Below are 13,805 nucleotides of genomic sequence, written 5' to 3'. Positions count from 1 at the left end.
TGACTATTTTCTGGACACAGTGGCCCAAGGAGGACAGGACATAGGCAGGCAGACACAGTGCCCTGTGCCTCAAGACACCTGTTTATTGGGGACACAACTCTGCGACAGGGATGACAGAAATCGTACCAAAAATAGCAACGTCTACAGGGCCCCTGGAGGGGCTAGAAGGGTACAGTGCCCCCACCCCCACCCATTGTACAAAAATAAACTCTCACGCCTATGGACCAGCAAAGACTGGCAAAGCTGCCCCTCACCAGGAACACTCCTGCCAGCCCTGGGACCCCGTTCTTTGATCCTCACCCCTGCCACTTCTAAGGCACTGTGACTCTCTTGGGCTGGGTGGGTATCGCCCACCCACCCTCCCTCCTAACGCCCTCTGCCCCCTCCACCTCTGGTCCGCCCGGGGCTGGGATATGGGTCCCACGCTGCCCCCTGCTGGCTGCTCTACCCAACTACCTCTAGCGCAGCCCCGCTCCTGCGGGGTAAACTCACTAAGCTAATAGCCCGTAAGAGGGCTCCCTACCTTTCTTGTCCCCCCAGCCCAGGCTCTCCTGAACGCAACAGCCCGGGGCCCTCCTCCCCTTCCTGCGGAGGACTGGGAGGGGTCTCTCCGGACGGTGCTCGGGCATAGGGCGGGGATGCATCGGCCTGGGGCGGCCTTCGGCCCCGAGCCCTGCGGCTGTGGTGCACTTGCAGGTGCAAGGCCATGAGCTCGGGGGCTCCAGTGGCGAAGGGACAGAAGAGGCATCGGTGGAGGGCACCCCCCGGCCCAGCCTCGCCTCCCGGCCCTGCCCGCAGGGACAGGTCGAGGGGTTCGGCCTCACCGCCTCGCCCGTTGCGCAGGGTCCTCCCGGGGCTGGCGGGCTTCCGACGGGACCCCGACGCGGCGCCGCTCGAGGGAGGCCGGGAGCTCGCTGTGCCCTCCACCCAGGTCGCAGGCTGCGCAGCCGGTTTGGCTCCCGACGACTGGGTTGCACCCCGCTGGGAAGGGGGTGGCGGCTCTGGAGGAGGCCCGGGGCCTGCCCCGCTCTTCTGCTCCCGGTGGTGGCGCTGCAGGTGATACTTGAGCGACCCGGACTGGGTGCCCGCGTAGTCGCAGTGCGGACACTTGTAGGGGCGCTCTCCTGGAGGGCGGGGGGTGCGATAGGGCCCAAGTCACAATCACTGCCAGCCCTAACCCGCAATTCACTCCGCGTACAGACCTCCGGGCCAGGAGGAAAACCGCGCCTCTACCACCCCTCTCGTTTAATTAAGAGGCGTTTCCTAACGATCTCATCTGGACAATCCGAAGGCTGCCGAATGTCATCTCCCGGCGTTTCCCAAGCCCTCTCACCCCCCTTCCTGCCCTCCATGCCCCTCCCCACCCCGGAGGCTGCCCCCCTCACCTGTGTGCACTCGCAGGTGCACTTTGAGGTGATGCGCTGAGCGGAATGATTTTCCACAAAAGGGGCAGTCCTTGCCGCTGGCCCCCCGGCCCCCTTCAGGCCGGGCCCCTCCAACTAAGAGCCCATTCTCTTCTGCAATACACACATTAAAAGAAGTCAGAGAGACCCTCTGCCCTAACCCTATTAGGGCCATGTGTCCCCATACCCACCCACAGGATTGCTTCCCCTCCCAGCCCGGAAGGAAACAGAATGTTTGCAGGAACCTGAGAGGTCTGATTTGCTGTGAGTGGACATGTACCCTCAAAAGGTTGTAAAGCCTCCAGGGGAGGAAAATTGAGAAATAAGAAAATTCTTAAAAATAAGAAATAAGAAACTGCCCTCCTGTCCCCTCCTTTTTAAAAAGGAGGGGACAGGAGGGCAGTGGTGGCGTCAGAGTGCACCCAGGATGCCGAAATCCTCAGAGAAAGGAGACCCTTACGTACCCTGCGTGGCGCTGGACCTCGCCGGGGCCCCCGCAGCAGTCGCAGAGTTCCCTGGGCCCTCGCCTGGGCGTGGGGGCAGTGAAGCCAGAGGGCCCACTGCCCTGCTCCGGACCCAGGTCTCTTCCTCTGCCTCCACCACCTCCTCTTCCTCGTCTGGCTCCTCCGCGCGGTGCCGGCGAGCCCGGCCTGGGAGAGCAGAGGGCAGTGGGCGGAAGCCTCCAAAGCTGCGGCCAGCCCCAGGCTCAGCGCCCTCACCATTGGGCCGGGCCTCGCCGGCTCGCAGACTCAGGTATCCCAGGAGGCTCGGAGGCTCACGGCGCTCAGCCGGGGTGGGCGCCGGGGCCAAGAGGAGCGCGGGGCCCAGAGGCTCATAGGCCAGCAGGCCCAGATCAGGAGGCTGGGGGGCCCGGGCAGGCCCAGAACCAGGCCCCGGGGCACGCAGTGGGCCCAGCTTGCTGGCGTGCACCTTCATGTGGTTCTTAAGGAACCAGGGCTCCTTGAAGCAGCGGCCACAAACAGGACATGCATGATCGAAGGAGGCCTTATGCTTGCGCATGTGGCCCTTGAGAAACCAGGACTGCGTAAAGCTCTGGCCACACACTTGACAGCGGAACTCCGGAGGCGCGGGGGGCTCCTCGGGAGCAGCAGGCGCGGAGACGGGGGTTGCCTCACGTTCAGGCTCCGGCTCGGGCTCAGGGACGGATCTGGGTTCAGGCTGGGGTGGAGGCTGAGGCTGGGGTGCAGCCGAGGTTGCCGCCAGGGGACGCTCAGGAGCTCCGTGGGCCGTCAGGCTGTGGTGCAGCAGCTCCTCCTCCTGGCTGGAGCCGAAACTGCACAGGCCGCACTTCCAGGGCCTGTGCAGAATGTGCAGGTGGCGTTCGCGCTCTGCCGCGGTGCGAAACTTGCCTTTGCAGAAGGGGCAACGGAAGGCGGACGATGAAGGAGCCTGGGACCGCGCCAGGCCCTCAGTGGCAGGGGTGGCCTGCAGGCCCCCTGAGCTCCGGGGTCTCCCCAGCCGCGCTTCCCGCAGTAGCGCGCGCTCCTCCAACTCCAGCAACAGGCGCGCGGCGGGGCTTCGCGGGCGCTCAGGCTGGTGCGTGCGCAGGTGCGAGCGCAGCAGGGCCCGCTGCGCAGCACGGTGGCCGCAGTGCGGGCACTGGAAGGCCTGGGCGCCTGGGTGCGCCCGTAGGTGCAAAGCCAGGATAGAGTTGAAGCGGAAGCGCTTCCCGCATACAGGGCAGGGGAAGCGCCGTTCGCCTGTGCGACTCTCAGACCAGCCCACTGCTCCCATCCCCGGAGACCCGGCGCTTACGCCTGGCCCGTTGGAGTAGCGCTGCAGATCCAGTTCGCCGTCGAAGGCCGGTGGCGACGGCGCTAGGTGGCCGCCCGGGGCGCGGGGACGTGAGCCCTGTGGAGAAAGATGTGAGTAGAGCAAAAGGTGGAGAAGGGAGAGCTGTGGGGAAAGCAAGGGCATGGAGAGCCAGAGGAACCCGAGGGAGGGTGGGTCAGGGCCTGAACCACGAACACCGGGTGCCCCTCCCACTCACCTTGGGGAGGCTGGGGGATAAATGGGAATTGAGCTGTTAGGGCCACGAAAACAACTTCTGATAATGGGAGGCCAGACAGAGAGAGAAAGAGAGGTAGGGAGGGGAGGAAGTATAGTTGCAGGTACTCATAGGTTCAGGCCAGAGCTTCACTCACCTCCATGGACCCCCTTCACATTCTTTGGTTCTGAGGAGTGCAGGGAAGAGGAGGAGGAAAAGCTGCTAGTGAAGGCAACAGGTGCTGAAGAGCTAAAGCAAGAGAGACAGATTTGGAGGAAGAGGTGAGCCCTGATTTTCAGCAGTGGGAAGAGTCACCCCGAACCCCAGACTCTTAGCACTCTGAAACCTATCCCTTCTCCTTCCTTCCATCCTGAGACAGGAGGGGGCTGCTGTCTCAAAACTTGTACTTCTTTATTTGCCCACAAGTCTCCCTGATAACCCAGATTTCTTCCCCCAAATTATTCATATTAAATGCCTTGTCCAGAACAACCACTACCACCACCAAGTCGCCCCCCCAACTTCCTCTCCACCCTCGTGGTGGAGAAGACCATCACAGTATACCCTTCTCTCATTTAGGTTGGGCTGTGCAGCTTGAAGAGCAAATGGGGTGGGCTTGCCATGCTCCCCAGTTATCCAAGTGGGACCAGTTGCTCTCAGACCGCTAACTGACCAGCCAGCCAAACATTCTTCCAGGCTCCATAGTTCTTCCTTCTGCCTTTACCCTGTCTTTCTGTCTTTCCCCCTCTTTCTTCCTCCCTCCGCCTGGATTCCTGATCCATTCATTTCCATTCATTACAGAGACTCATTCATGCATGGGAGAGAAACACCTCCCAGCAGCAGAGAGTCTGGAGACAGACAGAGGGGGAGGGGCATGAAGGGGGAGAGAGCCAGAGGGAGAGGGAATGAAGAGAGTTGGGGGAGGAGTGGAAGTTAAGGGGCGCTGCTGGCTTTGGGAAGGGGTTAAAAACTGCAAATACCGGATAGGATTCATCCCCTTGTTTCAAACCTTGGAGCCTGCAGTTTGATGGGGCATCTCAGCCCCTTTGTCCAGGGCTGTTCCAAAGCAGGCTTTCCTCCTCTCTGCAGGGGAGAGGCTCCCTCACACAAGAGGAGGATTACACAGGCTCTGAGCTCAAGAGGCTGGAGTGAGGGACGGGGGGCGGGGCTGGGCCATCTGCACAGATAGGGGCTCAGCACATACTCTGAGCTGGAAAGGGTTAAAGTTCTCCAGGCTAAAATTCTCTGGGCCTGGGATGTACAGAGCTCCAGTTCTGAGGATGAAGAGCAGTGAGAGGAAGAGGACTTGGTGGCCAGTGGGGGGGCGGGGGGCGGAATCTCCTGATTCTAAGCTGCAGAGGAGGTTAGCATTAAGACTTAGAAGCAACCCCAGAATTAAGATTCATGGAAATAGGCCTAGGAGAATGGACCAGAAATCATCCAGTCTACCTTTCTTACTTACATACAGAATTGTATCTGGTCAAGGCTAGACAAATGTGGGCCTAACCTTTTTTTTTTTTTTTTTAATTGCCTGAGACAAAGAATATTTGAGATATAAAGAACTTCCTTACAATAGGCATTGTGAAACTGAAATCGGTTACTGAGAAAGAAAAGGACTCAGCATTACTTTGCTTAAGGATCTTTAATAGAAGAGAACTGAGCCAGGAGTCAGCCCTGCAACGAGAAAAGGCTCTGGAGATCCAAGGCTTCTTTAATTTTTGACATTTAGTAGATAGGATAAGACTCTATGAAGGGGCAGGTACCTGTTACATTTGGAATCTGCATTATGGGAATTTTATTAAGAGATTAATTAACAAAATGTCTTTGTCCAAGGATCAGTAAACAACCTCCAGCACCACTTTTAATATCTGTATTTCTGTAGCTCCAAATTAAGGCATCCACCCTCACTTTCTGGATCCTCCAAATAAGCCCCTTTACTGAGACCAAGAGCCTAGCCAAGTTCGCTGAGTAGTATAATGAAAGGTGAATTAGAGTACGACTGAGGGGTGCAAGACTACTGTGGGCCCAGTCAGACCATTAATAGCCCCTGCAATCCTCAGTAAATCACTTAACCTCCTGGTTTACTCATCTGTAAAATAAGAGGGTTGCACTAATTTATACTGATGGTCCCTTCCAGTTCAAAAGTTTTGTGGTTCTGAGTCACGGGACTCTTCTGGACCCCAGAGAGATGCTGAAACAAATGGTCATTCCTTCAGTACCATGGAGAGTGCAGTGGGCTACCAGAGGAGCCACTTTGGCCACCTCCGTACCATAGAGCAATGAAGTACTAGAGGGGCCACATTTGCCATTTTAGCACCACAGATAAGGCACTGAGAAAAGCCAGAGGATTTGTAAAAATTCCTATCTGGAAACCATAGAGGGGGAAAAAAAATAGTGGTACCAGAGGGATTATTTTGGCCTTTTGGATGTCACTGAAAATAGACAGATATAATAGAAAATAGATGTAACTAGAAGAATTTTAATTAGCTATAAGGAGTGTTCTGACAGTTACAGTTTGTACATCCTGGAATGAGTTACTGAGGCATCGTATTTGGGTCCATCACATTCTGTTGCTCTCCTGGGGATTCCCGGAACATCCTGGTGTACAGCCAATCTGGTATATTCAGAGGAAGCAGATGGTGGGGGAGGAGGGGGGAGGCTGGGAATACTGCATGGTCATAGCTGACTAACCTATGGGCACATACTCTGATTCTGAGAAGATTCTAGGGCCCCTAAAACTGCCTATAGGATAGTAAACAAAATACCTCACGGGAGGCTGACCTCATACCCAAGGCAAGTAGAGTAGGAATTGGGCAAAAGCTTCCTCCCCCAAAACAAAAACAAAAAACCTGCTTTGCACATAGCAGTTTCCAAGATGGAAATCCAGTGATATACAAGAAGGCCCAAATTGAAGCTGAATTCCCAAGAAGGGAAAGTTTCCCCAGAGGGTGGCCTCAAATCAACAAAACCACTGAGACCCTCCTAGGCCCAGTCAAGATCTCCTGAATCATCTCCTCACCAAATGGGGTCCCAAGAACCTGATCCCATGAGTTTTTCTCAATAGGAGAAAGCACTGACAGAGCCCCAGATTTTATGAACTGACTTGGGACCTAGATTATGCATGTATTGCCTGTGGGCAATAGTCAGAGTTTTCTATAGTCATGCCAATTTCTATAGTCAGGCCTAAACACCATCCATGACACTTAGCCAGACAGTAGCACTGACCTACTTTCCACCCCCACAGGGAATCAAGGGTTATCTTACCCTTATTTGGGTTCTATAGGGATACAGGGCCAGGGATAGGGATCCAAAATCTTTCGAAAGCAACAGGCCATTTCCTTTTATGTGCTAGGAGAGCTGGTGTGGACCATCAAACCTTACTGAGTAGGGAAGGATGGAAGGGTTGGTGAGAAGACTCTTAGAAACAACTGGGACAAGTACATAGAAGCATCTGCTGACTGGAGGACCATGAAGATGGTCCCTCAAGCTTTGTGGTTCAAAAGTTTTTAGGGTCAAAGTGTAAGGGGCAAGTGTTCAGGACTTGAAGTATATTTGTGACTAGGTCTCCACCTCTGGTCATTTCTAATATTGTACTTGATGTTTTTCCCTCTGAGAATCCTTATACCTTCCAAGTCCCCTAACAATCGATTAACGCTGCACTAGATGGAGTTAAAAGGAAAGGGAACTCCTTAGGTGGTCTAGAGTCAAGACCACCTTTATCACACAGACATGCCAGTAGTTCACTTTTATGGTCTCCTCTCCATGGCCCTCTGAACCTCATTGCTCAGGTGGCTCCCCCAAACTGACCCCACAGCATAGCTTGCCCACCTTTTAGATTGAGTTCTTGGGAAAGACTCCTTCCCTCCATCCTCACTGCCCTGAGTCGGGGTTACAGACCTCAGTCATGGGTTTCAAATGTACAGCATGAGGTGAGAGGAAGGTACACCTGCTCACCTACAGCCACCCCACCATGGAGAATCTTATCCCAGGGGCATGTCCCAACTTGACCCCTCTTCTGAAAGTTCTGGAACACCTGGATTTGGGGGAGGGGGCATGTAGCCAGCCCTAAACCCCTTTAGCTGGAGCTGACCCTAGAAAGGTCAGAGTCTTGGCACCCATATGAACCTCAGTTCTCAGATTAGGGGGTGGGGAGTGGGTAGGAGAGCCTCTGGGAAAATCTCCCTCCCAGAAGTAGATTGGCAAGTAGGGCAAGACCTTTCATCCTGTGCAAGAGGTTCTTCCAGCAGCACCCCAGACCCCTCCCGGGGAAGATAAACCAGAAGGATGATGGGGGACAGGGTCGGGAGACTGGGAGGCCAGGGCTCAGCTACCCGGGCCGGGAGAACAAAAGCTGAGTTGCAGCCGCCTCCGCCGCTGCCGCCGGCCGAGCTCTTTGTGACACTTTGTTTGGGACGCAGAGAGGGAAGCACCCCCCATCCTCTCCCCTCCCCCACCCCCCGCTCCCGGAGAGTTTGGGTCCCTTCCCCCTCCTCCATCAGCCCTACCTGGGCCGGGGGGCACTCATCCACTCTGGCTCCCAGCTCTGCCGCCCCGCACCCCCAGGCCCCTCGCGCCCTGCCTTCGGGCCCCTACAAAGACGCCCGCCCCCCCGCCCCCGCTGGCCTTTCCCCTTTGGTGTCTGCTTTCCCGGCTCCCCCACCTGCCCCCCCTCCCTCGAGGCCCCCCTAGCTCTCCAGGCTTCCGTGGCCGCCGCCCCCACCCCGCCCCCCCAGGAGCTCTGGGCGAAGTTTGCTTGGGGCCGAGCCGGCGCCCCTCCCCCGCCCCCGCCCCCTGCACCTGCTCCGAGCCGGGAGCGCGTAACGGCCCCCCCCTCCGGGAGGGGGGGCGGGGGCCGGGGGCGGGGGCCGGGTGGCGGAGGGGGGGCCGGGAGTGGGGGGAGCGGCTACTCACGAGCCCCGGGCGGGCGGCGGCGGAGCGGGCGGCGGCGGCGGCGGCGGCGGCGGCGGCGGCGGGCGGCGGGCCGGCGGCGCGGGCGTCAGCGTTACGTGGGGCCGGGGGAGATGCGCCGGGCCCCGGCCCCCCCGCCCCCGGCCCGGCCCCCGCCCCCTCCCCGGTCCCCCGCCCCCGGCCCTGGCCCGCATTGTGTGCGGCGGGAGGCGGCCCGGCCATTAGCATGCGGGGGGCGGCGCGGCGGGGCTGGGAGCCGCGCGGGAGCGAGAGCGGGAGCGGGGCTCTGGCTCCGGGGACAGGGAGCTGGGGACCCCGGGAGCCGCGAGAGGCGGCCGCCAGGGGCGGGGTGCGGGCCGTTTGGAGACTGGGGGCGCTGTCGGAGGGAAGGAGGGAGGGAGCGGGGGTGGGGCGCACGGATGATTCCAACAGGAGACTGGAAGAGATTTTGAAAGGTCATCTCGTCCTTCCCCCAGCCTCCAAGCGGACTGCCCCTCCCACCCTAAACCCGGACATACCAGGGAAGGAGCTGGCTCTGCCGCTCTTTCTGCCCCAACATGCACAGACTCGGGAAGTTCTTCCTGGGGTTTTATCTCAAAGCCTCTCCCTTACAATTTCTGTCTCTCTTTTGGGGGAGGAGGAGGGGCGATTATAGAGATAGTTAATGTCTGCCGTATAAGAAACATTATTAAAGTTACTCTCCGGTCCTTTCTCTTCTTGATAAACAATTCCTGCTCCTTCCTCTCGAATTCTATTTTTCCATTCCTTAAGTCACTTTAATGGCTCTTCAATACAACAAATATTTACTGAGTGTTTACTAAGTACCAGGCACCAATGCTCAGCGCCGTGGGGGATGAACACATGAGGGGAATGTCGTACCCTCTCTGGAGGAGATTGTAATCCAGACAGGGACTACAAATTTGTAAGTAGGATACTTAGATTTAATCAATATTTACCGAATGCCTGTCCACATATTTAATAGTATATAATCTTTCTAATAACACTGTGAAATATAATTGGTCTGCATTTACAGGTAAGGGAAATGAGGCTAAAAGAGTCGCTTTCCACTGGCTTACCAGCTCAGGGATACTCAGCCCAACATCTCACATTCTATCAGGCCATTGCCACAAAATAAAATTAATGTACATAAGGATCGAGGAGGGGGTAGACACACAACAGCTCTCAGGGTCCCTTTAAATGTGATTTCCACTCCCCAGGAAAGAAGAGTGGGCACAGTGTTCCAGTGAGTGTTGGCCCAGCACTGAGCAGGGCAGAAGTGGCTTACAAAGGCCACTTGCCTCCCAGGACCCTGCCTCCTGGTACTAACTCCTGGGGGTCTTCTGGCTCAGTCGTCTTCTGTCATCAATAATAATAATAATAGCCACTAACATTTATTGAGCATGTATGTGCCAGGTGCTGGACTGAGTTGGTTCATATGCATTTTCTCTTTTAATACTTAAGGCAATCTCTTGAGATTGGTATTCCCTTTATTGATAAGGAAACAGCGAGATTAAGTACCTTGCCCAAGGTCACCCAGGTAGATCTGGGCTTTGAACATAGGTCTCATTGCCCCCAGACCTCAGGCTCTGCACCAAGATGGACTTTTCCTATTTTTGATGTACAGAATATATATTTGGGCTCATGTGATTCTGCTTATTGTATGAATAAATGACCCCAGCTTAGCTTCTGAATAAGCCCTGTAGTATATGAGGTACATCAGTATGACCTCATCAGCACCATTAATGGTTATTATGCACCTACCCTGAGTCAACAACCCTTCACAGTCATATTATTATCCCCCTTTTAATCACTCAGTTTCAACAAACTGAGGTTCAAATTGGTAGAATAATGTATCCAAGGCCACACAGGTCGGAAAGTGGCAGAAGTTGCCTGACTGCAAGGCAACTTCTGTCCCTCAAAAATATTAATTGTTGCAATAGTGTCCTTCCCAAAACTGACCATTTAAGGACCATCTTCTATACATGTCTAGCTGCAGGTTATCACTGAGTCAAAAGCAATCCCTACTATAAATAGAGCTCTCCATCCACTTAGTCAGTGTCCGATCCAGAGTAAATCCTTCAAGAAAGGAATGAGAGAGGAGAAACTGTCCAGAAAGTGAGAGACAGGAAGCCAGGTCTTGGCTGGTCTTGGGACAAATCTTCAAGCAGTAATGATGGGACTAATTCAGAGGGTAATGTGGGATTTCCCTAGGGAACAGCAAGTAATTTGAGGAGAAAGCCCCCTAAAAAAAGGAGAAAGATTAGATGGAAATGGGGGAGAAATTGGGGCCCAGGGTGGTAGTGTCCATGTATAAGGTGAGTGGATGAGGTGAGTGATCAGAAGAGGAACCCAGGATGGGCAGAGATGGGGTCAGTAGGAAACAGGAACAGAATGAGTTAGGGCTGGGTGTCTTGTGGAGTGAACTGAGGCTGGTATCTACCCAGCACCACTCCCTGGATCCTGAGGCCCTCATAGGGACCTTTGCCCCACCACACCCCAGCCCTGATAGCCTGTCTCTGCCAGGACAACTTTGTCTTCTGCTCTGAGCTACCAGGCCCTACCAGGAGCTCCAGGGCCAGCTGGGACCCATCCCTTTGGAGCAGCTGCTTCAGACTAGGTAAGTGTGAGGCCCTGAGCCTCAACTCCCTGGATATTGGAAGCAGGCAGAGGGGCAGCTGAAAGAGATGTTGCTGTATGTCCTGTCTCCTGATAGGTGCCATAATGAATTTTTGCCAGGCTAGGAAGCACTGAGCTCTAGTGGTCAAGGGAGCCATGGAGGAGAGAGCTGGTCAGCGAGAGCAAGACAGACCCAGCCTTCAAGACAGACCCAGCCTTCGTCTGGAAAAGCTACAGCACTGGGCCAGGCACAGGCAGAGTGGGCACCTCTTGGTGCTGGCGGTGAGGCCAGGCTGCCCCACCCCAACTTGTACCCCAGTTCAATTCCACCCATGTTTAGTGAGCACCTATCATCTGTCTGAAATTGTGCTAGGCTCTGAGTGGGAGGCGGGTGGAGGAAACAGAATAAACAATGCAAGACTCTTAATCTCCAAGTAGCTTCCATCATGTGGGGAAAACACATAGTTGAGTAACTGAACTATGACATGAGGCAGAAAAAATTAAATGATATCCCCTTCTTTTATGGCTCTTGGTTGACTACTCTCCACCACTTGGGAGGAAGGAAGGGAATCCCTAACAGTTCTCCTCCAACTACCCTGCACCCGGCCTCCAGGTGAGCCAGCTATGGCTGGCAGTGGCTGTGGTGCCCTTTGCTATCTCAGTTGCCTGCCTGAACTCTGCTTGTCACATGGCCACAGCACTGCCACTTGGGCCTGGCGTAATGGTAAGAACTACCATATGGGAGGGTGGAAAGAAGGTCCTGGGGGACCCTCCCTAATGGGCCAGAGCTCACCACTTGCCTTTCTCATCATTCAGGGTCTCCTCACTGGGATTGTAACCCTTGAGCTGCGCAGAGCACCCCGTCTCTGGAAGGTGAGAGGGGAAGAGAATGCAGTACTATTCTCCCACCCCCTAAAACACACACACACCTCAGCCCAGGAAGTGGATTTCTAACTGTTAACTGTGTTAGTTATCTGCCCGTGACTGGTCTAAAAGACTGAGGAGGGAAACAAGAAAGTTAGAGGGCTGATGGTCCCGTTTGGAGGTGGAAGAATAGGAGCTGTTTTTTTTTTTTTTTTTGGGTTACGCGGGCCTCTCACTGTTGTGGCCTCTCCCGTTGCGGAGCACAGGCTCCGGACGTGCAGGACCGGGGCACAAACCCGTGTTCCCTGCATCGGCAGGCGGACTCTCGACCACTGCGCCACCAGGGAAGCCCAGGAGCTGAGTTTTGTTTTCAGCTAGGCTACAGGTGGGGCTTGGGGTTGCAGTGAGTCCCCTAGGCTGGGCAGGGCTGAATTAACTCACTGGCAGGTGCACGCCATGATGCTGTTCAACACCTTCAATCTGATCTTGGGCTTCATCGCGTTGGTGGTCGAAGTGGCGAAGACAGCCTTGATGTCTGCCCCAACTGTCCCCTCCCAGGTACAAGTGAATAAAGGAGAATGTGGGGGGATGAGGAGGCCAGAGGAGGGGAAAGGGCAGGGGCAAATAGGTGCAGGGTCCCCTGCAGCACACCCTCAGCCCTATCTACCTACAGCTAGCCGGTTTGCTGGTGCTGGAGCTCAGTGCTGAGGCCTTCACCCTAGGCGGAGTGCTGGTCTCAGCATACTCCCTGTTCCTGCTGAGCCAGAGGAAGCCAGGATGCTGCTGGAGCCAGAATCTGCACTACCAGGAGCTGCAGGAGGTACTGAGGGCAGGGAGGAAGCAGCTAGCTAGCAGTTCATTTTTTCACTGGCTATCCTGGTCGATGGTACTTAAGGGAAAACAATGGGGCAGCCCGGAAAGGAAGGGGTCCTAAACTGAAACTGGTTGGTTTTCTGGCTTTGGACATTTCTCCCCTAGTGGTGGGTAAGAGTGAATCGGGTATCTAAATGGGGCTAAAAATGTGGGAGAGCATTAGAAATCTGCGTAAATATTGGAAGGGCTATGGGAACACGAGAAAAAAAAAAATGCGAGAGGAGGAAGCTGCATCTGTCTGGGATTCCTCATTTCTCACCCTTATAGTTTGCTTGCTTCACACCTGTCTTGTTTTCAGGGTCTCTCAGAATTAGAGGAAGTTCCTGATTTGGAGACTGGTCCCACGGTGGCTAGCAGAGCAAACAGAACAAATGAGTGAGCTGGCAAGAGGAAGCAGACAGGTGTTGCTTTCCTACCCGGCGGGAGCATTCTCCAGACCCTCCTGCACCCCATTCCACCGAACTCAAACTAGATGGAGTCCCCTGAGACCTACTTGAAGTCTGGTGGAGTGCCTTCAATCTTCATTCACACTAGGCCCCTTTCTTTTTCCTCCCCTGCTGCGGAAAGCAATACCTAGACCGAGTTTTAAACCACCTCACCGCCCTGAAAATCTGCCCGCCTGCAGGATATCCTTAAACCAACTTTCAGCTAGACCCATTTTCTCCCTTCTATCCTCACCCTCCTTCCCCACTGCCTCCCCATCCTGCTTCACATATGCCTCATTTCACTGTTTCCAAGATTTCCACCTTTCACAATCCCATCCACTAAAAACCCGTACACGCCCACTCTCTGAAATCAATTCACAACGGGTGCTTTCGTTCTCTCGCTTCGATCCGGTTCCTTTCTACTCTAGCGGAGACTACAAATCCCAGGATGCCCAGCTACCCTGTGGCCCGCTGGGAAATAAAGAACCTTCCCTCCGCGGTAGGGGCGCTGTGCATCGGCTAAGTGACGCGAAACCCTGGAAGTCGGGGCTTAGCTGAGAGTTTCTTCGGACGCGACCACTGGCCCAGCGTGCAGGGAGGAGCCGGACGGGCTATGCTGCGCGGGGGCGTCACCACCCCAACCTCGGTAACGGAGAGCTGATTGTGGGTCTACATTCCTACATCCGGCAGCTTCGGAGACGGGCAGGGGCT

The 13,805-nt window shown here is 55.3% G+C and overlaps 2 protein-coding genes and 1 long non-coding RNA gene across 5 annotated transcripts in view; 2 read left to right on the top strand and 1 right to left on the bottom strand.

Annotated features, from left to right (window-relative positions):
* Positions 1-61: 61 nt before the first annotated feature.
* On the bottom strand, positions 62-8,360 carry ZNF219 (zinc finger protein 219). 3 transcript variants are annotated; one of them, XM_082649227.1, is made up of 6 exons: positions 8,320-8,360; positions 3,569-3,660; positions 2,123-3,275; positions 1,868-2,053; positions 1,386-1,517; positions 62-1,124 (listed from the first exon to the last, which is right to left on the bottom strand). In XM_082649227.1, the coding sequence occupies exons 2-6, from the start codon at positions 3,572-3,574 to the stop codon at positions 520-522; spliced, it is 2,082 nt and encodes a 693-aa protein (XP_082505353.1). In that variant the 5' UTR covers positions 3,575-3,660; positions 8,320-8,360; the 3' UTR covers positions 62-519. The 3 variants fall into 3 exon arrangements, with proteins under 3 accessions (XP_082505353.1, XP_082505354.1, XP_082505352.1); XM_082649228.1 differs by having other exon boundaries at positions 2,540-3,275; XM_082649226.1 differs by having other exon boundaries at positions 1,868-3,275.
* A 2,514-nt stretch (positions 8,361-10,874) lies between these two features.
* TMEM253 (transmembrane protein 253) lies at positions 10,875-13,503 on the top strand. Its single transcript, XM_082648333.1, has 7 exons — positions 10,875-10,933; positions 11,053-11,214; positions 11,546-11,656; positions 11,749-11,805; positions 12,244-12,354; positions 12,470-12,616; positions 12,968-13,503. Exons 2-7 carry the CDS (start codon positions 11,089-11,091, stop codon positions 13,046-13,048), a joined length of 633 nt encoding a protein of 210 aa, XP_082504459.1. The 5' UTR covers positions 10,875-10,933; positions 11,053-11,088; the 3' UTR covers positions 13,049-13,503.
* A 110-nt stretch (positions 13,504-13,613) lies between these two features.
* Positions 13,614-13,805, top strand: part of LOC309819122 — a 57,866-nt gene continuing 57,674 nt past the window's right edge. Inside the window, exon 1 of the long non-coding RNA XR_014296420.1 lies at positions 13,614-13,740. This is a non-coding gene — a long non-coding RNA (uncharacterized lncRNA). The remainder of the gene's footprint in view (positions 13,741-13,805) is intronic.

The sequence above is a fragment of the Grampus griseus genome (assembly GCF_964374135.1).
Source record: "Grampus griseus genome assembly, chromosome: 2".
Lineage (NCBI taxonomy): Eukaryota > Metazoa > Chordata > Mammalia > Artiodactyla > Delphinidae > Grampus > Grampus griseus.
This window is presented reverse-complemented; position numbering and strand designations above follow the sequence as displayed.